This window comes from Penaeus chinensis, chromosome 26 (assembly GCF_019202785.1).
Source record: "Penaeus chinensis breed Huanghai No. 1 chromosome 26, ASM1920278v2, whole genome shotgun sequence".
NCBI classification, from domain to species: Eukaryota; Metazoa; Arthropoda; class Malacostraca; order Decapoda; family Penaeidae; genus Penaeus; species Penaeus chinensis.
In genome coordinates this window covers 12,448,514-12,473,513 of record NC_061844.1, presented here as the reverse complement: position 1 = coordinate 12,473,513, position 25,000 = coordinate 12,448,514, and the positions used below count along the sequence as shown (strand labels likewise).

Here is a 25,000-nt window from a genome sequence, read left to right as displayed (position 1 = left end):
TTTTGGAAAACTTCTTCACTAACAAGCATCTCATACCCTATGAGGGTAGATATACATGTTACTGGAAATCTGTATCTATATAACAAAAAGGGAAGGAAGTTTTAGGGATATACATAAATTTGAAAATGGAAATTGCTATTGCCCTCCATTAAGGGATCCCCACAAATTCAATACTAACAGATGTGGCATGATAAAATACACATGACAGCTAAAATGTGACCAAAATTGGCAATATATCTTTTTGTTAATATTCTTAAATCTTGCTCCCTTATCGACCACCCTTTCTCAGTTTCCTTAAACCTCCCATTCATGTTAATCCTAGCCTGTTTTTAATGATATTACAATTTTTATGTAATGCAGTAAATGTCTGATTTATACAGAAAAAAATCCCCAGCCATTGGTGCCTTCCTACCTTTAGTTTTAACTTTGTAAATGTCAATGTAGTGCAAATAAAGAACCAGGTGTTGATATAAGCTTTGCCCACTACCAATGTTTAATTTTTTTGTCTATAACAATAGGACTTTCTCTGACAAATTATAAACTCTGATGTAATTTGATTGTGTTCATTTTTTGTGGAAACCCTTTACTTCCAACATAACATTCCCATCCTCCCTGCCCAACAGGAACCCATGGGATTTTTTTGACAAATAGCATAAAATGCTAACGTAACATAAAAATGTAAACCATGTGATTTTGTTACAGGTTATAAACTGACATAGCTCTATGTCCAGTGACTATGGTTGCCTCCACACCTCCTGGTGCTATGGTCTTAAGGTTAACAAATATTCTCTAAGATTATTCTGGCAGGATTGAGCTTGTGAACTGCTTCCTTTATTATGAAAACCTCCAGGATGTGTTGTCAGTAATAATCTAATGTCAAAACTAAAACAGTAAAAATAACAATAAGCACATAAAACCATCCCATTGCTGACAGGCATGGCACGCATATCCATGCCATGCCCACTGTGAATTTACTTGTTTAATTGTTTTTACACATAGATAGCTACACTTGTACTAAGTCATCAATGAGCCAGTTATGAGTACTGCCTGTCTCGTCAGTTCACCCTTTTCATTGATTTACGAAAATATTTTACGTTATCTTATTTTGCTGTTACTAATGTTTATAACATTAAAGTAATTATAATCTTTATAATAAAAATAACACCATCAATATTCATAGCACTAGCAAAAAATATGTTTTCCTGCTAATTCAAGGTGAAATCAGGTAAGGGCATAAGATCTACTTATTGATTCCTTTGGGGCTAAGCACTAGTAGAGCCATCCATGTAAAGAGACATTTCACAAAAATATAAAAATGAGCACAGCATTTTCCCCATTTTTTATTCATTTTCCCCGATGGCAATGGGTTAAGAGGTCATCATTTATTAATTCCTTATACTGTTTATCATGAAAGTCACAGCATGGACCAACATAAGTCAACTATGAACCATATTCATAGAGGCAAATGTAGAAAAGGCATGAATGAGAGTGAATATTTTCACAATATGAGATGTATGTAACCGGTTTTGGCAGAAATACATGGTAAAGATATATTCAAAACCAGCTACATACATCTCTTGTACTATGAGAATATTCATTCTCATTTATAACTTTTCTATATAAGTCAACTACATAAGTTCTTGAAAAATAAAGCTGGCAGAACAAGTAAGACAAAATTCTGAATGCAGCATTAGTAGCCAAACATGACATAACCTGATTTTCCTATTCCTTGAGTGGGGAAATTTTAATTTACTCTAATCCTGTTAAAATCTATATACTTTCATTAGTACTATTAATGTTAAGATTACTTTAATGCTATCAACATAAAAATAGCATTACAAAATAAAACAAACCTCCCGAAAACATGGGAAAAGGGTAAGCACGCGATACAGGTTGAACTAGTATTCGACTCCTTGGGGAAAAGTACTTGTGAAGCCCTCTATGTGTAAACACAATCTATAAACTAAAATCACAAAGGACATGGTATATATGCCAGTACAAAGGGTTATAATACAAGGATACAATTTTTGACATTTCTAAATGCATTCATGATTTAACCATCTTTATTCTAGTACTTTCATTCAGTCTAGTATAACGTGACAAAGGTGTTTCACTAGTCATAGTTTATGGCCCTAATCTTTTACAACTTTGTAGTTACCTACCTCTAAAAGTAGTTGTTTCCTTATGATATTATCATCGATTTCAAGCAAAGAGGCTTTCTTCTGCTGCATGTCCATGTTTGTAATCTGCACCTATACATCTTTGGAATGAACAACTATGCTCTGAATTTTACGATTTTTTTAGAAAAAGCGATAAAAAGATAATTTAACAGCAACAATAATATTTCTTATACACAATATGTATAACTTGTGTACACTGAAAGAAGAAAACGCTGTGTTTATAAAATAACCGAGAGAATTAGAAGTTGTACAGCCATTGTTTATGTTTACGTTCCAAAGTTCGATTGCGTCACTGATCTTGTGACGTCATGATTTACCCTATGCATGTGTTTTATCGCACCACATTATTTCTTCCTTGTACAAAAAAAAAAAGAAATAATGGTCTCAGAGAAAGTAGATTTTATGATTGAATGGTTCCTGATTATTATCATATAAAATGTCCAATGCTAGAACACAAAACTTTTTGATTAGATCAATAACACTTTCCCAGACATTGTAGCATCCCTACGTATATTTTTTCCTTGTTCCAGTACCACAGGCCTTCTCACCATAACTTCCGCTGTACAGTACATGTATGGAATACTGATAGAATAAAAAATTAAAGTTCTTGTTGGCTGTAACAAACCCATACATATTCATGACCCTGCCTGGGTACAAAAGTCTGTTATATTTATAGCATAAGGAAGTCGGCCCACTTCCGTAGATGATTGTATAACGGATGAATGCCATTTGTTAAGGTTTTCATTTTCACAATAAGACTTCTGCAGAGTTGAGTAATATCTATACATTTTTCTAAGCAAGGGAGGAAATTTCTGTATAAATTCGAGATTAAGATTGCTATTCGAACACCTGCTTATAAGTAAATAACAAGAAAACTACCAACAAAAACATTTTATATTCTATTGTGAAAGCATGCATTCGCGCCCACAAATACGCACGCATTTATAATCTCGATTATCCAGCTACCTACCCATATGTCTGCCTATTCACTTGTCAGTCTACCGAGGCGTTTTAATGTGTGCCTACCTTTCTATATTTCAGTATCTACGCATGAACAGGCACGCGCGAAAATGTAACTAACATTAATTGGCTTGCCTTTTACTCCAGTAGCACACACACACACACACACACACACACACACACACACACACACACACACACACACACACACACACACACATACACACACACACACACACAAACACACACACACACACACACACCTATCAAAATAAAAATTCAACAGCCAATGTGAAAATAAATAATTTGTCAATAGATATAGCGGTCATGCATGTATTTCAAAATGGTGGGCGGTTGAAATCAAGGTAAGTATTAGACTCAGCCATATGGGGGAGTAGATGTGACAAGATTTAAGTTATCCACTGCCCTCTGTATAACAAGTATATATATATATATATATATATATATATATATATATATATATGTGTGTGTGTGTGTGTGTGTGTGTGTGTGTGTGTGTGTGTGTGTGTGTGTGTGTGTGTGTGTGTGTGTGTGTGTGTGTGTGTGTGTGTGTGTGTGTGTGTGTGTGTGTGTGTGTGTGTGTGTGTGGGTGTGTGTATATACATATATATATATATATATTATGTAAATATTTAATCGAATACTCGCATGTACCAATCGTCGCAGAATAAGCAGATTACCTAGCGCTTGATTGGAAACACAACACAATTTGAATCTCTTAATAAATGCACATACACAAACTCATACAAAGAAGAAATAAACCGATAATGAATATAACACTAACCCTTTCAATCAAAATGAAAAAATCAAATACAGCGGACCTTCACGTGTTCCAGACCGGTGGGCGGAGCTTCGTTTGTGACATCATGATGACGGTGTTGGAAGGCTGGAAGACGTCACCGTTGGAATGAGGGCCGGGGTAGTCGCGGGGCAGCGGGCGGAGAGTGTGGACGTGTGGATTTAACGTGCTGAAAAATGGAAGAGGGAGTTGCACTGGATGACTTTTGCGGGTCTAAATTCTGGGTACGTTTCATGTAGAGGAGAAAAGTACGCGTTTGGTGGGATTCATTTGTAAGAAAGAAGTTTGTGTGGTGTTTTGTAACAAAGTTGGTGAAGAATTCAAAGTTTTCCAAAGTAACAGGTTGTATGTAGAATGCACAAACAACGCTCGTGTTTTGTTTTTGTTTTTCAAAATCATATATATATATTTCACTTTTCAGATGTAGAGGTGTTTCTTTGATTATCAGTCACAAATTTTATGGATATGAACTTTTGCTTCTGTGTAGTTATCAGTGGATTAGATGGGTCCTACCGGTACAAAGACCTGCAAAAAACTTGTAAAACTATGTATTGCATGTCTTCCAGCATAAGTTCCTGCAAACTATCTTTGTAATTAAAACCGGAGGATCCGTAGAGGTCGTAATATCAGCTTCGTATTCACGCGATCCAAACTTCTGCAAAAGATATATAATGTCAGTCCGATGAACTTTGCGGGTTTCATTGTAATTATATTGTGATGGTAAGAGTTATGGAATCTAGATTTGCCTTGACTATTTTATTTCATCTGTAAGTGCTGACTAGTTGAAACTTGGCCTGTCCTAATGCCTGTAATGGACAGAGTGACAAAATTTAATGCACTTTTCTTCAAATAGTTTTTCATGATTAATTTTTGCAGTATGGATGCATTAAGCTAGGGCAAATTGATGATGGTATTTTTGTAGACAAAAAGTTGACAGGAACAGTAATGCCACAAATAAAGGAAGAACTTCGTAGAAAGCACTCCTCGCTGCCCAAGTCGTCTGGGTGCTTCCGAGTTTCAGCCCTATCTTCCCATGCATACTGATGTGAAGACAATGTTTCTCAGGGATGTTGGAGGGGGGGCAGAGCTCTCCATCAATCCTCCCCTTGGGCAGTAACACCTAGTCATGGCAACTTAGATTGTTACATAAAAATTTTTAGTGTCTGGGGATTGCTTCTGTACCGTAAAGATTTGCTTATTTCATTCACAAGTTGATAGCAAAGTTGTGCAACATGTAATATTTTTACATAGTGATCACACTAAGATAGGGGGAATCAAATGACAGTGTCATTCTTAAACTAATCTCCACTGGCAAGACTAGCATTACATATCAAGGAAATAGGTTGTGACAAATATTGTGTTGATTTGTAGACACATGGACTGATAATCAGTTTTAGCTTGATTTTTAGCTTATGCAAATTTCATGTTTTATATCTAATAGTTTTTGGTCTTTTTGGGTAAAAAGTTCATTTCTCTTTTCCCCTGTAGGACCTTTTAAAGTGATTGCTGTGAAAAACATAAATTATCAGAAGGACTTTCTGATTTATCCACAGTGATGTACCATAGTAATAATGAAACTTTGTGTAATTGTCACAAAGAACTCATAAACAGTATTATCAGATGTGAAGAGTAACCTGCATAAAGTAATGATGAATAGGTAGATTGAAAATGTGCAGACATTGGACCTACAAGTAGATTGCTACCTCCCCCTGTTTGCTAGAAATAGTTGGTATCCTAATCACTTGTGGCACCAGAGAGGCTTGAACTCCTAAATACCAGATCAGTACTTGGGTACCTTAACCCAGTGAGCTCAAAGCAACCGAAGTTTATTACTGCTTTTCAAAACTGTGCATTGTATTATAACATAGTAAGAGTGAGGGAATACTTCTGCTTGGGGCTTCAGAGATGTGAAATTGTGTGGCAGACTGATGTTATTCATTGCACTTTGTGGCTGTTAAAGGACAAAAAGGGAGGTAAGTACCTTCACAGGCTAGGGGCTTCTCCTATCAAGTGGGGATATCTTCCCTTAACTCTCTTGCAGTAAGGGAAGAATTAGTTTGTTCTTCCCATCCCAAGGGAGGGAGTATTGAACTTGTAAGTCTGTGTAAGCTCCCTACTTTGATCCATTCCCCTATTCCCTCTCTGAATTGTCACACTGTGGGAGGATTAAACACCAGTTTCCTGCACAATTTCACACCATTGAAAGCCTAAGGAAAGGCAATATCTTATTCTTAAATATGTTATCATGTGATATACAGACTTTTGACAACACCATGGTTGTTGGGAGGGAGGCACTGCCTGCATGTATACCTTAAATACAGGCATTAGGCTTACTCTGATGGGTGTGTGGCTTGTAGGCATGGGACACATGAACACTTGTGCAGTGACAAACTCCATGCCTCCCGTTTGCAATGTTACTTATCTCTTTTTTTGCACAAGTGTTTTTAGCTTTTTTGTCTTTTGATTTGCATTATCCAGACGGTAATAGTGTTTTCCTAGCACAGATCCATATCATCTCTCTAGGTAGTCCATAACTTGATGTATTAATAATTACAAGTAACATTTTGTTATTTCTGTAATTTACTTTTTTCTTGTAATCTGTTTTCTGTAATACTTTGTACACTGCCAGTCATTGAGGGCAGGAATAGGACCCTGAGCATGGAAATAGTGCCCTTCATGAAGCAGGCACTCTTCCAGTGATGTATATTCCACACTTATTTATGGATGGAAATAATGCAAAAGTCCTTTCCTGAATACCCACTGAATCTAATCACACTCCTTTATGTACTCATGGTGAGTCATTACAGTCAACTCAGCCTTCAGCTGAAATTCTCATGACGCTAAGCTCCTATCGCCTTGGCCCTCAGCCAAATTTTCCCATGAATGCTTGGGTGTAGGAGAGTTAGTTAAAGTTAGCAAGTTTCTCTCAGTTCATTTTTTTAAGCTCAGTTCAAGACAGGGTGTCAATTTACATAATAAGGATGGTCCCAGACACTCTTATCAGACAGGTAGTATATTTTTTTGGCAAGAGAGAACTGTAGACCTTCCTAATGTTAAAGAATTAACCAGTTGTTGTGCTCAAATATTCATGTTATTTTCTGAACATGCCACAAGGACTCCCAGAAATGTAACAGCAAAAGGAATGTAATAATTGCTGTAACAGCTACAGCAATTGGCCTTTAATGTGAACCTGAGTGGCAGAAACAAGATGATATCGGTTGTCATTCATCTAGTTTTCTTCACCAGGAATGGGGATTCAGACCATGAGCTGAAATACTGAGACTTGTAAATCAATACATTATGGTACATCTTTTGTGGAAGTTGTAATGCAAAGATTCAAGAGCAAGCTTGTGGATGAGAGTGCATGAGCAGGTACTTCTACTTATATATTTGTGTGGAAGTGCATACCACCTCGTTTGCCTCACAGGTTCATATTAGTGGATAATTGTCCTAGTTGTTACAGTGGTTATTGTATTCAGTTCTGTTGTGTTTTGCAGCAAAATTGATGCAGCTTCCATGATAATCTTTAAAAAGCTTTGATGATAAAGTGAAAGCAGCCAAGAGTAATTTACAGTTAGTAAAGTATATCCAGAATGAACAATTGTCCTGGCTGTTGCAGTGGCTCTTACAGATTATTATAAAGCACTTGTGGCATGATATCCTACAGCTAAAATCTAGTAGTTAGGTATGCTTCAAAACTCTTAGAACATGATATAAGAGCATAGAATCTGGATGAAAATAAGGAGGGATACAAACCCATATAGGGCAGAATATCAGACAATCCTGGATAATTAACCTGACCTTTTAACACTTTGCTGTATTGAAAAAAACACTACCCAGTTACCTATGTTTCTGGTTCTTTTATTCTTATATCATAGCATATTTAGTATAGTAGTTAACTAATGCAGAACAGGATATGATTTGTTGTTCCTTAGATGCATTAAACTTGTGTTTGTGGATCATAAGCTGTCTTGACCCAGTGGTAATCTAGATGTTCCTTTAGTCATTTTGTGCCTTAAATGGAAGCAGTTTCAGAAGTAGTTCTTCTGTGGAGAAGTAGTCTGTGAATGACTTTTGATTGTTATGTAAACAAATGTTGTACTGTTTGTGGTTGTAAATCCTAATTTTGACTTTTACACATTTTGTAGAATTTACTTTGTAGGCTTAAATTGTATTAAACAACTTAAGTTATTATTTTTTTTTTGAAAGTAGAACCTGTATTGTCTTTGGCATTTTTTTCTATGGAGGGATGAAAAGCAAGATTTGAATTGCCTAATTTTCAGAGAGTGTAAGAGAAATATGAAGTTCAGAAATGGCTTTGATCCTAGGTTTAGAATGTTGTACTTTTCAGAAATATGATGATTATTTGTTAATGTTACACATAGCATTTTAAAATTGCTTCTCTCTTTTTCATTATATGTATTTTCTGCTTTCAGTAAAGTCAAGGAAATGTATTCTATCCACTTAGGCATTGACCCTTGCATGTGTTTTGTAATATAAAGGTTTTAAAAAAAATATTTTTGTGAATTGTGCAGACTTATGATTGCAAACTGTGAACTTTCAGATTAGTTGAAAAGCAATATACTCCTCATGCATTCTGAATGTAAATTGCATTTTCTTCATTGTTTCTTGAGAATCTCATGTGTTTACCTGTTGGTGTAGTGTTCCATTGTCCACTTATCTGCCTATATCTCAGTTTTGTCTGTGTTATCTTACAGTGATATGATGTCATTCTCATTTATCTCATGTATTAATTGTTTGGTATTTTTACCCAATGCCGGCGGGCATGACGTGTACGTACGTGCTATGCCCACTGTGAGTACTTGTTTGATTGTTTTAACACATAGATGACTACACTTGTACTAAGTCACCACCGAGCCAGTTACAATTACTGGTTGTCTCGCCCATTTACCCCTTTCTTTGATTTATGAAAATATTTTACATTATTTTATTTTGCTGTTACTAATGTTTATAACATAGTAATTATAATGTTTATAATAAAAATAACACCATCGATATTCAAAGCACTAGTAAAAAATACGTTTTTCCCACCAATTCAAATCACGTAAGGTCACAAGTTCTACTACTTGACTCCTTTGTGGCTAAGCACTAGCAGAGACATCTATGTGCAAATTCATTTCACAAAAAATATTGAAAATGAGCACAGCGTTTTCCCCATTTTTTATTCATTTTCCCCGGCGGCATTGGGTTAAGATTGATGTACAGTTTGGATGGTATTACATTATAGATAATCAGATCTTGATTTCTTATTTATTTTATTTTGTTCACTGATATTTATGCAGTTGTGTGGGTGTTGTTTTAAAGCTAATTGAATCTCATAGAAGAGCATGAACGTTTCTGTGAGCGTATAAGAGTGAGAGTATGAGAGTGAGAGTGTATGAGAGTGAGAGTGTATGAGAGTGAGAGTGTATGAGAGTGAGAGTGTATGAGCATGTGACAGAGTGTGTATAAGCATGTGACAGAGTGTGTATGAGCATGTGACAGAGTGTGTATGAGCATGTGACAGAGTGTGTATGAGCATGTGACAGAGTGTGTATGAGCATGTGACAGAGTGTGTATGAGCATGTGAAAGAGTGTGTATGAGCATGTGAAAGAGTGTGTATGAGCATGTGAAAGAGTGTGTATGAGCATGTGAAAGAGTGTGTATGAGCATGTGAAAGAGTGTGTATGAGCATGTGAAAGAGTGTGTATGAGCATGTGAAAGAGTGTGTATGAGCATGTGAAAGAGTGTGTATGAGCATGTGAAAGAGTGTGTATGAGCATGTGAAAGAGTGTGTATGAGCATGTGAAAGAGTGTGTATGAGCATGTGAAAGAGTGTGTATGAGCATGTGAAAGAGTGTGTATGAGCATGTGAAAGAGTGTGTATGAGCATGTGAAAGAGTGTATATGAGCATGTGAAAGAGTGTGTATGAGCATGTGAAAGAGTGTGTATGAGCATGTGAAAGAGTGTGTATGAGCATGTGAAAGAGTGTGTATGAGCATGTGAAAGAGTGTGTATGAGCATGTGAAAGAGTGTGTATGAGCATGTGAAAGAGTGTGTATGAGCATGTGAAAGAGTGTGTATGAGCATGTGAAAGAGTGTGTATGAGCATGTGAAAGAGTGTATATGAGCATGTGAAAGAGTGTGTATGAGCATGTGAAAGAGTGTGTATGAGCATGTGAGAGACTGTATGAGATGTGTGAGAGAGTGAAAGAGTGTGTGAGGGAGTGAAAGAGTGTATGAGAGAATGTACGAAAGTGTAAAAGGGTGTGTGAGAGGGAAAGAGTTAGAGAGTATGTGAGAGAATATGTGAGAGAGTAAGAGTGTGTGTGAGTGTATGAGAGTATTGAGAGAGTGAATGTTTGAGAGTGGGTGAGAGTGTATAAATGTATGTGTGTGTGTGTGTGTGTTGTATGTATGTATATATGTGTAAGGATAAATGTAAGTTTAAGTGTAAGTGAAAGTGTGCTATTTTAAATGCTTTTAAAGATGCTACCTCTTACACTACACATATACAGTGCATACAGGCTAGTGTTGAGTATTAATTGAAGGCCTAGTATTCACCAATAGTGTTGAAGATATTTCTATATTGCAAGTCCATGTTTATATTTTTCAATAGGTCTCGGAAATCTTTATTTCCATGGCTTGTTTATATTATTTTTGTCCAATAAATCTACTAACTATACCTTTAAGATGCACGGAAAGTCTTCACGCATGTTCTTGCATATGTGGTATATAATCTTTTTTATTTTGTCTTTCAGGATGCCAATGTCACGTGGTACACGGACAACCCTGACTTCACACAATGTTTCGAGCGCACAGTGTTTGTGTGGGTGCCCTGTTTCTTCCTATGGGTCTTTACTCCCATGGAAATCTTCTATTTAAAAAGCAGCCCAGATAGGCTTGTACCTTGGTCATGGGTCAATATCTCTAAACTGGTTTGTATATCCATTTTTACATTTTTCTTCTGGTGTTTTTTGTTATATTATTTTACTTTGTGTTGGCTTTTTTTTTTTTTTTTTTTTTTTTGTTGCTAATGATTTTTTTTTTTTTTTCATTGCCTTGTTATGTCCCTGGCATATATATATTTTTGTGGTAATGTGAACAATTGAATATTTAACTTTATACTTTTATTTACAGATTGGGTCAACACTCTTAATGACTGTTCAGTGCGTTGATTTTTTCCATGCCGTTTATAGAAATGCAAATGAAGGAGAAGTTTATGGTGTGGACTATGCAGCTCCAGCAATAATTTTCTTTACAATTGTAAGTTCTTATCTTGTATAATGAGGTGCAATTGATATTGAATATGAAGAAAAAAAACATGGGTTTTTTAAATTAATAAATGGATAGCAGGATATATCGGATGTTAGGGGGGGGGGGGGGTAATAATAATAAGTTGTGAGAAAATAACCTGTGGTGTTGCAGCCTTTCTTGGCAAAAGAATGTGTTTTTTTTACAACTATCTTTGACTCTAATTGTATAATTGATATAAACTTACAGCTACTTCAAGTGGTTTTTATCCTGATGGAGAAGAAACGAGGGATACAAAGCTCAGGCGTAATCTTCATGTTCTGGCTACTTCTGGTTATATTTGGTATTCCAGAGTACCGCACATACTTCCTTAATATCTTAAATGAGGTGAGTATGTGTAACCTTTGTATCATTTTGATTGATTGAAAGTAGTACTTCTAAAACTAAGAAGAATAATGTTTGAAGCTGGGGATTGACAGAAAAAGGAAAAACGATGAAAGGAGTTGCAAATGCCATATTTTCTGCTTACTTTGATAATTTTTTATTATTTTATTTGATTTAGGATGCTGATAACTAAAAGTCTGTATTTATTACTTCCCCATAAAGTAACATCAGTAGAATTACTTGTTACATAAAATAGTTCAACAATTAAATTAGATTGCAAGCAAAGATCAGCAAAGCTTGAGTGTCTTGTGACAGTATTTTGTCAGTGAAGATGAAGGTTTATCATTCTCCTCATTACTGCTTTTACTTTTGTAACACTTCACTGACCTGTGAATAAATAGAATGTGGTTTTCATAATCTACCTTCTCAGCAAATGATTGATTTCAGTTCTCTCACCCTTTGTCCTTCTATAAAGGCTTTCTAGATTACCAGATACTAGTATGCTTCATGATTATATTTCTCTTTTTCCAGGAAACCAAAGATGATGTAATTATGTTCCGATTTGTGACTTACATGGTGTACTTCCCACTTACTGTTGTAATGTTGGTCCTCAATTGCTTTGGGGATGCTACACCTGAGTATGTGGATTTTGATAGAGGCGAGGTAAGGAATGGTGTAGGGGTGGGTGAATACCTTTGTAGGGTTCCCTAAAACTGCTTCTATTTCTCAGCGTTATTACATTTTTTTTTGACAAGATGGTCTTATCTTACATTTGTAAATATAGAGATATTAACTGATTTCTTTTTAGAAATTATATGATATTACTATGGTGGAAGATATGGTCCTTTCATGATCAAATATGTATTTTTCTCAATGCAGAAACCTTGTCCAGAAGTCGGTGCCTCTTTTTTCAACCGAATCTTGTTTGCCTGGATGGACAGCTTAATTTGGAAAGGCTACAGAAAACCTTTAGAGATGAAAGACCTTTGGAGTCTCACCTATGAAAATGCATCTCGCACCATTGTGAAAAGGTGGAACAAGAACTGGGTGAAGTCAGTTGCGAAAAAAGAAAAGTAAGAAATGTTGTTCATATGTCTGTGGTCTATTTTATAATGAACTTTAACTGATATTGGACAGTTTGTCTTTAGTGATATAAGTAATTATCCCATCCCATCGCCCTTTATTCTTATAAACCCTTTGTTATTCATGATACAGGACATCGAGATATTAGTGTGGAAACATTGTTGTGGAATTGAAAAATAAATCTTATTTGTTACAGGAAAGCTGAGAGACAGGCATGGGCCTCTACCAACAACTCCACTGAGGTGGAGTTAAAAGGTGTAGGAAAAGACAAGAAGGAATACGTTTCCATCCTTCCCACTATGATACGCACCTTTGGTCCTACATTCCTTTTTGGAGCAACAATGAAGTTATTCCATGACTGTTTGCAGTTTGTAAGTCCACAAATCCTCAGGTTAGTTGCTGCAGAGTTTTGTCAATTCTGATGATAAATGAGAATAAATGTAAAACTGGATCATCAGCATCACAGTTGATAACATGATACTATCAATAGTAATAATGATAACTATATCATAATGATAGTATTAGATTTTTTTCTCTGAAAAGTGGTCAGGTAGCTGAATCCATTGTGATTAAATACTTGGTAAAACATCAAAATGTAAACAACACTAACCATAAAAAAAATTAATGGACAGTACATGGACTCAGCACCAGTTGGTTAAGATAATTAATTATTCCTGCTTTTGATAGCTTAAATATATTTTCATTGGATATGCTCCCAATTTTATTTTCACTTTCATTTTCAGTGCCTTGATCACCTTCACCGAATCAGAAGATGAACCAGTATGGAAAGGATACATGTATGCTGCACTCATGATTGTGTGTGCACAGATCCAATCTCTTGTGCTTGGACAGTATTTTATGAAAATGTTCTTGGCTGGTTTAAGAATCAGAACAGGTGTAATTTCTGCAGTATACAGAAAGGTAAAGGAAGAATGTAAAAGTATAAAGAAATCAATTTATATCTAGATTAAAATCACACATTAATATTGGAGTTTAATTTTGTAAAGCTAATATGTATGATTCATTTCAGGCCCTGCGCATTTCTAGCTCTGCAAGAAAGGAGTCTACTGTTGGAGAGATTGTCAATTTAATGTCTGTTGATGCCCAGCGATTCATGGATCTAACTTCATACATCAACATGCTGTGGTCTGCACCATTGCAAATTGCTTTGGCACTTTATTTCCTCTGGGGTCTTCTAGGTAAGTGAATATAACATTCATTGAGAGAGGAAGGAAGGGCACACTATTTATTAATCAAGGACACTATTTATCAATCAAGGACTTAGTTCTTTGGGTGATATAGACTAATACAGACTGAATGTGTTGTTTTCTAACACTGCAGCCAAATTCTTTTGTTAAGGAAGTGGAGAGGTTGAAAATAGATATAAACATTTTATCATTTCACTATTACTAGATGCTTAACATGCATTTAGCTTCTTAGCTGATATTATTTGTAGTTGTGATGATAGTATAATTGGTGATATTATAGATGCATTGTATTAGAGATTTAACAGAATGGAATGGTGAGAATGGTGAAAATAACTGAACTTTATCTCCTTTAGGACCATCTGTACTTGCTGGCCTGGCTGTTATGATAGTGCTGATCCCTGTGAATGGTTATATTGCTAATAAGACCAAGCAGTTCCAGATCAGTCAGATGAAGAACAAGGATCACCGAGTGAAGCTCATGAATGAGATCTTGAATGGCATTAAGGTTTGTATGAAATCTTGCTTGTTTGTTTAGAGTTACACTTTGTTCCATTGTCTGTAATGTAATAGGTGATTTTAGAGTAAAGACATGTATTATTTTCATCATTTTGTAATCAGATTGCTACAGAGATATATGTACCATGTCGTTTAAGTGAGGTGCGAGATTCATGATTTTAGTAGATGCTCAGTTTTAGCTATTTCATGATTGCAGAAAATTTCTTACCTCATCATGAGAGTATGATGGAATGTATCTTGTTTCAGGTTTTGAAGTTGTATGCATGGGAACCCTCCTTTGAGGAGCAGGTTCTAGGAGTTCGCAACTTGGAGATTAAAGTGCTGAAGAAATCGGCGTACCTCAATGCAGGTACTTCCTTCATCTGGACCTGCACGCCTTTCCTGGTAGGTGTTGGATGTAAAAGATGTGTCATTTAACTAGTCTGTAGTGTACAGATATTGACATTGAGGTCTTTGATCTGTTTACTTTATATTTTGGGAAATATTTATGAATGTCAGCATAATCACTGATTTAAGTGACAGTGTTCATCATGAGGATATTTACACTACTGAATAATTTGGGTTATTTTAGGTGTTTAGATTATTGCAGTACTTCTTGCTGACATTATAGAAGAAGTGGTTTTATACTGTTTTTAACAGAAGGAAAGTTTCATTAGGGGAAATCAGCCAAGAGATGAGAATGGGTAAAAGAAAAATCCCGCCTCCTTTTTTTTCAGTAGTTATTGCAAATTGCACATGTATTACATGTATAGCTTTAGGTTCATTAATGATTATGAATTTATATCATTGTTTTTATTATTCTCATTATTATTGTTGTTGATAGTTTTGTTATGGTCTTATATTCTTTACTTCCTTTTTTTCTATATATTATTATTTTATTTTACTTTTTCTTTAAAGTAGATTAGATCATAATAGAGATTAAATTAAAATTAGATATTAGATTTTCTTTCCAGAAAAGAAGATCTATCTAAATATAGTAGATATTAGTGTATACATTATATGATATATATTTCTACCAACAAGAGTACTTTCTTAATGTCATTTAACTTTCTCTGAAGAAAGTTATTTCTCATCCCTCTTGTCTGTGCATAATTCTCAACCCCACTTCCAGGTAACATTTGTAATGTTCACGACCTATGTCATGACTGACCCAACGCACATCCTGACTGCCGACAAGATTTTCACCTCTCTCACCCTCTTGAACATTTTGCGCATGCCCATGGCCATGTTACCTTTCCTTATAGTTGCATCTGTGCAGGTATTATCCCAAAGATTATATTTTTATTTTACTTTCCCAGTTACAGGACTTTTTGTGGCTGATGTTGGCATCCTGTTCTTCTCTCCTCTATTTTTAGTTGGAGACTGTGGGGGTATTGTGCTAACTTGGAGGAGTATGTGTTTCATGTGATTTTAGTTGTGTTACTTCCTTGTTTTGATTTTTACTTTTGTGTGTGTGGAGAAAATTAATTTTATAGGCATTCTTTGATCCTACTTTTACATGCATACACATAAATATACACATATACAATCACATGTATGCATGTGCACACTTCAGCTTCTATTCATTCTCACATTTAACTTACACATGTTTACACCTGGATCCATTGTGTTTACACCTGTCCTCATACTGTAATAGTAGCATAACTCCAAATTCATACACACACATTCTTATACACTCACTTGCTTGGGGAAATACAAAACGTTTTACTTTCCTTACAGATGAAGATAATAAAAACTGTTGCAAATACAACAGTTTTACAGATGCAGTGATCATGGTATTTTGCAGTAAAAGACTGCAGATATATACAAAGGTTTTCATATTCTATGCATTAATATTTTTTATTTATTTATTCATTTTTTTATTTATTTTTTTGTATATGTGCCTGTGTGTTAAAGTGCGTGTGTGCGTGTGAATGTGAATGTGAGTGTTTGTAAGTATTTGGTTGTTTGTCTAGCAGTGAATCTGCATGATCAGTAATTTCATGCAGGCCCCAAAACATTTGTTTGGTGTAATTACCCCCCCCCCCCCCCCCCCCAGTTCTTTGAAATGGTTAAACATCCCAAAAATAAGACTTTACTGGTTGATGGTAGTAGACATGTTTAAAGATTTCCATAGAAGTGCAGTTGTGATGATTTAGTTAAGTCTGCCTACACCCTTTAGATTAATTGATGTCGTGCCAGATGAATGATACAAACTGAGAAAATGGTTTAGTGTAGTCAGTTTCTGCTGAAAGCTAGTAAATAAAGGAATGGAAATGCTACCATCATGGGTTGTGGTGACTCATATAATATCTTACATTTTACTTATTTGGGTTTAATTTACATTTTATGATATATCAGTATAATTGTTAATCAGTAAATTGTGAAACACTTTTAGGGCAGAGGAGACTGGAGTGTAAGCCATAGGTCAGGCTGTGCAGTGTTTTTTCTTCTTTACTTTTTACTGAATGTAAGGATTTGCTGCAATTTACTCTTCACTGTAGGCTGGGTTCCAAAAGAGTAAATGCATACTCCAGGGGTTTATAAATGTGCTGTATGTGAAGTTTGATGATTAGTGAAATCCCTGGTGCTTGAAACCAGTGATATCCTGAAATCTCTAGGAAATTCAGGGATTGTATGAAACCTCAGAGTGAAGGAGTAATTACATGCACTTGGCAGGAAAATCTATTATACACAATTTTTTTTTCCTGAGAGGTAAGGCATTAATTATGAAAAATGAATAACATTGTTAGGCTTGAAGAGTTAGAGAAGAAGGTATATAAGAATAAACGAGAAGTGACATAGCAAGGATGGTCATATAGAAGCAAAGGTCAGGGCCAGCCATTTCATTTATAAAGAATAAGAAATTCATGGAAAGCATGGTGGGTAGTCAGGATACTGTTCATAGAAGAATAAGGATAGTGAGGATATTGTTCACAGGAGAAAGGGGTTGTGAGAATGCTGTTCACAGGAGAACAGGGTAGTAAGGATACTATTCAAAGGAGAATAGGGTTAGTGAGGATACTGTTCACAGAAGAATAGGGATAGTGAGGATACTTTTAAAAGGAGAATAGGGGTAGTGAGGATGCTTTTCACAGAAAAATGGGGGTTGTGAGAATGCTGTTCACAGGAGAAAATTTACTGTTTAGGTTGATACTTGGCTGCTTGTTTATAAGACCAGTTTGCAGTGGTGGATATCAGTTGAATGAAAGATATGGGCTGCTGACCAGTACATCTGATGACCTGTGTCTTCCTGGTGGCATTGTTGGTGGTGTAGGAATTTCACAAAATTATTGGTTATACAGGGACATGGAAGTGCTTGCATGCATGTGTGTCAGTGCATGTTTTGTATGATCATATGAAAATTAGTTGCTGCACCTTTTGTGTTGCTCTCTCTACTCTGCTAAGCCATAGATATTAGAGATCCCATGCTAAGTATTTCCCTTTAGAAATCAGATTAATTTCCCTTTTTTTTATATTATTGAGTTTCACATTCTTTTTTCCAGGAATTTTGGGTTCCTGGATATGTGCAGCAACTGTATTCCTTACTTAATGGGTGATATGTATTATACTGGAGAAGTGTGCATCTGTAATTTTCTTACAGGAATTTGGTATGAACTGTCTATAGAGGAAATTCCTTCTTGTTGCCATCATAGTTGTGAGTGCATTCATACCTGTTGGTACTGCTTCGGGTCCATTTGAATGTTTACCTGTGGTATTTTGTTAAGATATTTGTCTATGTCTTATTTAGTTCTAATATTACAGGTGATATTTGCATCCCTTACAACATATGTTCTTGTTGATGCAACACATACTTTGACAGCAGAGAAAATTTTTGTATCTGTTTCATTGTTAAATATTCTCCGTGTGCCGCTGGGATTGCTGCCAATTATCATAGCATATACAGTGCAGGTAATTTTTGAGGGATGGCCCAGCAAGCATCTTTATTGCCACCTCTGTTTGCACGTATAAGGTCTCTCAAGTAGCCTGTATTACTAAGTTTTATTGTTGCTAAGAAAAGAAGTGAGGAAACAGTTTTGTGCATGGAGTGAATACACTTGTGATTTATGCTTTAACCCCTTGAGGTCAGTGATAAGTTCTTGGCTACAGGCATACAGCTTGTGATGAAGAGGTATTCTTCTCTGGTATTCACATCATGATAGTTAATTAAGACACCTTTTTTTATCATTGGGCAGTATAGCTGTTCTTTCTCAGAAGTTTTTCAGTATCTCAACAATTGCCCCAAGGGGTTAATATAGAGTAATAGTATATATTTTTACAAATAGCGTTTTGATTTACTAATATTGTATATAATGTATAAAGTTCTGGTGAAGAGACTTTTATGGACTTAAAGAGTTACAAGTTTTTAGACACCTTCTGATGGGTTGTAGTGTTAATGATATCAACACAGACTGAAACTTCTGTCTCCATCCATGCAGACACACACTGGACAGTGGATATTACATATTTCAGACTGGTAGTTAAGGTTTATCTAGACAAAATGTTGGTGTATTCCATATACATTCCTAAATCCACAATATTATCTGTTGGACAAAAATACAAAAATGCTCTTATATGGCCATTTCTTCCTGTTTTTGTTTACTAATTCTTGTATAGATATACCAGTTACATTAGGCATTATCTGCAGCAACCAAAATGCAATTGATTAAAAAAATTCTGAGCAAAACAGATACTGTTTTATATGTGTATGAGACATCAGTTTTTTTGCAGTGTCATGCCACTATGATTTGTTTGCACTGAAAAGGTAGGAAAAAGTGAGAGAGAAAGTGAATGATATGTATAGAGACAGCCAAGATAGACAGACAAACAGACTCACTTTAAGCAGATATGTGCTCTCTTGTACTCAGTCCTTCTGGAATCATTTATGTTTAAACAAATTAACAAAAAAAAGAAAAGAAAATGGGAACAGTTCATTTATAACTGCACTCCTAGCATCAGTGGGTTAGCCAGCTGAACAATGCAATATTAAATAAAAGCTAAATTTTTTTGTTATTGGTGGACATTCAGTGATGATTTGAGTATGCACTCACAAGTAGGTTGGTATCCATGTATGGTTGGAGCCTATACTTTAAAGTACTTGAAATTCTGTGTGGAAAGATTTCAAGTAATTGCATATATGTATGTTGCAGATAATGCCAGTTATTTAAGAAATATTTTTTTTAATGATCCTTCTTTAGCTTAACACCAAGAACCTCTGGGTAAACCATTTTTTACCAGTAAACCCAGCACTTAGACATAAGTGTGTCTATAGCACCTTTTACCTGTCGGAAATGGAATCACCTGTAAATAAGGGACAGAGATACACTTATAGATTCTTTTCCTACAGGTGTCCTTGGCCACCTTTGGAACCTATGTTCAAATTTCGCCCGAAAATATTCTGGATGCTAAAACTGCTTTTGTATCCATATCTTTGTTCAACCTCCTACGTTTCCCCATCTCCATGTTGCCAATGATTATCACCAGTTTAGTGCAGGTATTGGTAAAGCCATGATGTGACTGAAGTCAGAGATGGTTGATGTATCTAAGCTAATATACTCCAATGAAGCACAATTTTTTTGGTGTGTTGCCCAATGTTTATTCAGTGTTTTATGATTATTAGTTCAAAATACAGTGCATATATGTAAAGTCACACATACACACTCACATGTATATGCGCACATTCATACAAAAATGCATACTGTATACTTATGAATATATATGATGTAGTTACTTATATCACACAAAACATTCACACATGTGACTCAGAATATATATCTTTTAAATATATAGTAGTCCTTTCTGTTCAGCAGTATCAATAAATACAAATGGTGTAAATCTTTATCTAGTCATTGAGAATTTAGACCAAAATTTATTGGGAGAATTGGTTAACAAACAGGATTATCTACTGAAATTATCATAAAGTAGTTTACATTTTGAAAAAATAATTTTTAGGAGGTACCTTTTGCAATGCATAATGGCAAAATGTCTTCTATTTGACATGTTGGTGTAATCTGGAGAGTGAACAACACATTACTTAAAACAGAAAAAATAAAGATAGCAAAAAGCAAGCTCCACTAAAATGTGCTTCTGAATGGGACAGATGGTTTAAGCTTTTTGGAAGTTATCTCTTTTTTATCACACTAATGATGGTTTGGCCTTGTGCAATGCTCACCTTATCTTCAATGCATGAAAACATATACCTTTATTATAACATTTTTATATTTTTTTAGTATTCTTGTAATAGTGATTATTTATACAGTGCATGATTATGAATGGTGTGCATTGTGTGTATGTATAATATATATACACACACACACACACACACACACACACACACACACACACACACACACACACACACACACACACACACACACACACACACACACACACAGATACATACATACATACATTTATATACATATATATATATATATATATATGTATATGTATATATATACACATTACATTACACTACACTACACTACACTACACTACATTACATTACATTATATATAAACAGATATACATATATACATATACATATACATATACATATACATATACATATACATATACATATACATATACATATACATATACATATACATATACATATACATACACACATACATACATATATATACACACATATACATATACATATACGTATACATATGCATATACATATGCATATACATGCATATACATGCATACATGAATATACATGAATATACATGAATATACATGAATATACATGAATATACATGCATATACATGCATATACATGCATATACATGCATATACATGCATATACATGCATATATATATGTATATATATATATGCACACATACATATACATATACATATACATATATATATATATTTACATATATATATTTATTTATTTATATATTTATTTATTTTCTTACTCTTACTATATACAGTGAAGTCTCACATTCAATATGTCAGTCATCAGTAAGTCATTTTTGGAGACACCAGTCTCTATACAGTTTTACTGTATATCTTTTTTAGATTCTATATATTAGGAAAGGAGAACAAAGAACAAGTTGTTCTATTCAAAGATAATGAAAGGGATTTTATCTTTTGAGATATTTCATCTCTATGCACTTCTTGGTGGCTCTTGCCCATCCTGTGTTCTGCCATCTCTTCCTTCCCACTCAATACTGCATTCCTTTCTTTTCACTTGGACATTTACCTTCGTTCATATCATCATCAGTCGGTACCTCCCCCCTTCCTTGTCCCATGTAAGTGCCTTTGATGCCAAGTCAGGAATTTACACCTAGCTAAATATATAAGGTTAAACTGTTGATTAACACATCAGCTATTTGGCAAAGGTTAGACTGTCAAATTGTTTAGATGATTTGTATTGTGTAGATAGTATGGTCCCCAGCTATGAAGTTTGGCTGCAAATACACGAAATGTGAGGCTTTACCATCCATATTATTAGTACTATATACACATGCTCTCCTGTACAAAGAGGGAAAATATTTACAAATAAAATTAGGTTCATTATACAAAATGAAACTACAATGCTACTTTCTTCTAATATATCACTAATATACAATTCTGTCGTACTTTTGAGAATCTGGAAACATTAACCTTACTTTCTCTTATTACATTTTCATTACTCTACCGCCCATATCAGATTGCGTGTTTGTAAAAGAACTTTGTAACCTTCTGTTCGTGCTTGTAATATTGCAGTTAACTATATTTAGTGTAGAACATTCCAGATCATTATTACTTATCACTTCATAGGTATACTTAATGTTGATGTGCTTTTTTGGTTCTTTTTTTGCAAAAGGTTTGTAGCAGTTAAGCTTTTATTATTTTGTATTGCCTGTTTTAGGTCATTAATTGGTGATGTTAGCAGTGTTGAATTTGAATCTCGTTTGCATGTTTTGCTGCATGATTTATTTTTGTAGTATTTTTGTGTCATGGCATCTCATATGTATGTCTTGCATTAGTTTTGCTTGATAACTTCTGTGCACCTTTTTTCTTATTGTTTGTTAATGAAATATATGAAATATAGATTTAAACTGATATTTATTGATATTTAGTATTGTGCATATATTTTATATGTAATTGTGAAATAGATGTTTGATACTTTTTATATGAAATAACAATGCAAAATTACACACATTCAGATTTTTAATGAAGTATATGATATATGGATGGGTGTGCATAAATTCTAATACTTTGTTTTACTCCCAAAGGCGAATGTTTCACTGACAAGATTAAACAAGTTCTTAAATGCTGATGAACTAGACCCAGATGCTGTGACTAAGGATAAGACTATAAGTGAGTCACAGCATAGAAGCAAAAGTTTCAATGACTTCATTTTTGTAGGAGCTCAAAAAATAGAAAAAGATGAAAAAATGTGAATTTCTCTAGAAGGGATTTCTTATTTACAATCTGTTTACTTACAGAGAAGCCTATTACCATAGAGAATGGTACCTTTGCTTGGGGTCATGATGAGGAAGATGGCAAGCCAGTATTGCACAACCTTGATATAGAAGTTGAAGAAGGATCACTGGTTGCAGTTGTAGGAAGTGTAGGGGCTGGCAAGTCATCGCTCTGCTCGGCTATTCTTGGAGAAATGGAAAAGCAGTCAGGAAGAGTCAATGTTAATGTAAGGCTTTGAGCTTTCAGAATGGAGGAGTATAGGGATTAAGGCTTGGAAGGGTTGTCCTTTTTTCCTTCCTCTTCCACTGTTTTTCTTTTGATTTCATGTATGAATAAGGAATAGTAGTAGACTTGGATTTAGGTGTTTATTGGTTAGTAAGTGATCTACAGATTTGGAAACTGACTGTAATGCTATGCCTTCACATTATTTGCCGCTTTTATTTTGATATTTGTTATTGTAGTAAAAAGGTTAATTTGAATGCCTTATGAATTCCTTCCCTGTGCTCTTTGTCTTGACTTAAGAATAGTAGCTTGGTAAAGAAGGGGTTAATAACAGAGAAAAGTTTAGCTACAAAATGCAAAGATTATTATGGTGTTTATACTGAACATATTCTCATTTTTTTGTTAATTTTTTTTCTCCCCAGGGAAACATTGCTTATGTTGCTCAACAAGCTTGGATACAGAATGCAACTTTAGAAGACAACATCTTATTCAACAACAAGAAAGATGAAGATAAATACTCTAGTTGTGTCCGAGCATGTGCTCTACAATCTGACTTGGACATGTTGCCTGGGGGAGATCAAACAGAAATTGGGGAAAAGGTATTTTCTGCTGCTGTTGTCAACAAAGCATGAAAACTTGCTTTGTATTTGTTGCAAATGTATTTTATTTATCGAAAAAAAAAAACAAAAAAAAACAGATTCATCTCTTCACAGGAAGAAATTAGGCAACTATAGTACATATGACACTTTTGAATGAAAAATTTACTCATCAATTATATTTTACCCAATGATGTGTAAGATACATCAAAGTTTAGATCAGTTTATCAGCTTGTATGTGCTATTTTAGATATTTGGAATTATCCTCCCAACATTTTCTTTCCATTTTGCTCTGCTCCTCCTTTTCCTTATGGTGTTCCTGATTCTCCATCTTCTCCCCCTCCCTCATTCTTTTCCACTTCTTTTCAGAAAGAGTAGGAGAGCTTCTTAACCATACACAGCAACTTATTGTGCTGTTGGTATTAAATTAGTTTTGATTTGCAGGGTATCAACTTGAGTGGTGGACAGAAGCAGCGAGTGAGCTTGGCCAGAGCAGTGTATTCTGATGCAGACATTTACCTCCTTGATGATCCCCTTAGTGCGGTTGATTCCCATGTTGGAAAGCATATTTTCGAGAATGTCATTGGACCAGAGGGAATTCTGAAAGGAAAAGTATGTACTGATTATATTTGTATGTATATCTTTGGTTTCTAAAAAAATGTCTGTTGGTTTTAACTCTTACTCACAGGATTTCATTGATTGTGGTGGAAGCATTTGTTTCACTTAGCTTCATTCACCATGCTACAGTTTTCTTACTGAACACACATAATTAAACCAACTCAACAACACATTGTTTTAAGAGGTATTAATTAAGTTTTTAATGATACTTTGCGTTTAAGATTAGTAGTTAAATAGTTACAGTGAGTGTAAATGTAGAATAATTCTATGCAGCTAGGCAACTATCACGCACGAAGAAACCACCACAGTGTAGGGGTTTAGGATAAAAATGTGTAAAATTTCTTACATATCAGCGAATATACAGTACAGGTGTGGTTTATTTATTAACCTTTGTGAGTACTTTTTAAAATTTGATTTTAGATCCCCCCTCCTTTCTTTTTTAGTTACAGATGATGAGTTTTCATTCCATTTGCTATCATTTTTTCCAAATTTTACAGACTCGCATTTTGGTGACCCATGGTCTAACATACTTGCCAAAAGTTGAGAAAATTGTTGTGCTCAAGAATGGTACGGTCACAGAGCAAGGTTCATATAAGGAGTTGATTGAAAAGAAAGGAGAATTCCAAGAATTTCTGCTGCAGTATTTATCAGAAGGAATTGAAGATGAAGAAGACCTGGAAGGTGAGTTACAGAGGAAAAGACATAAAATTTTATTTGCTTGATTGTAATTGTCAGGTGCATTTCTTTCAA

The 25,000-nt window shown here is 34.8% G+C and overlaps 2 protein-coding genes across 6 annotated transcripts in view; one reads left to right on the top strand and one right to left on the bottom strand.

Moving 5' to 3' along the window:
- The window catches only part of LOC125039073 (PIH1 domain-containing protein 1-like), a 23,994-nt gene extending 21,701 nt beyond the window's left edge, over positions 1-2,293 (bottom strand). Inside the window, exon 1 of the mRNA XM_047632799.1 lies at positions 2,163-2,293. Within this exon, the coding sequence (XP_047488755.1) occupies positions 2,163-2,237 (75 nt within the window). The 5' untranslated portion in view covers positions 2,238-2,293. The remainder of the gene's footprint in view (positions 1-2,162) is intronic.
- A 1,771-nt stretch (positions 2,294-4,064) lies between these two features.
- The window catches only part of LOC125039209 (multidrug resistance-associated protein 1-like), a 34,901-nt gene continuing 13,965 nt past the window's right edge, over positions 4,065-25,000 (top strand). For 2 of the 5 annotated variants that reach the window (XM_047633006.1, XM_047633008.1), the window contains exons 1-17: positions 4,065-4,184; positions 10,724-10,900; positions 11,103-11,228; positions 11,466-11,603; positions 12,132-12,263; positions 12,480-12,673; positions 12,880-13,074; positions 13,427-13,604; positions 13,714-13,882; positions 14,245-14,396; positions 14,654-14,791; positions 19,734-19,880; positions 22,625-22,709; positions 22,838-23,040; positions 23,459-23,635; positions 24,077-24,244; positions 24,748-24,931. In XM_047633006.1, coding sequence (XP_047488962.1) covers positions 4,137-4,184; positions 10,724-10,900; positions 11,103-11,228; positions 11,466-11,603; positions 12,132-12,263; positions 12,480-12,673; positions 12,880-13,074; positions 13,427-13,604; positions 13,714-13,882; positions 14,245-14,396; positions 14,654-14,791; positions 19,734-19,880; positions 22,625-22,709; positions 22,838-23,040; positions 23,459-23,635; positions 24,077-24,244; positions 24,748-24,931 — 2,611 coding nt within the window. In that variant the 5' untranslated portion in view covers positions 4,065-4,136. Of the gene's footprint in view, positions 4,185-10,723; positions 10,901-11,102; positions 11,229-11,465; positions 11,604-12,131; positions 12,264-12,479; positions 12,674-12,879; positions 13,075-13,426; positions 13,605-13,713; positions 13,883-14,244; positions 14,397-14,653; positions 14,792-15,518; positions 15,666-18,151; positions 18,299-19,733; positions 19,881-22,624; positions 22,710-22,837; positions 23,041-23,458; positions 23,636-24,076; positions 24,245-24,747; positions 24,932-25,000 lie in introns of all 5 variants that reach the window. The other 3 variants (XM_047633004.1, XM_047633005.1, XM_047633007.1) reach the window with 2 other exon arrangements.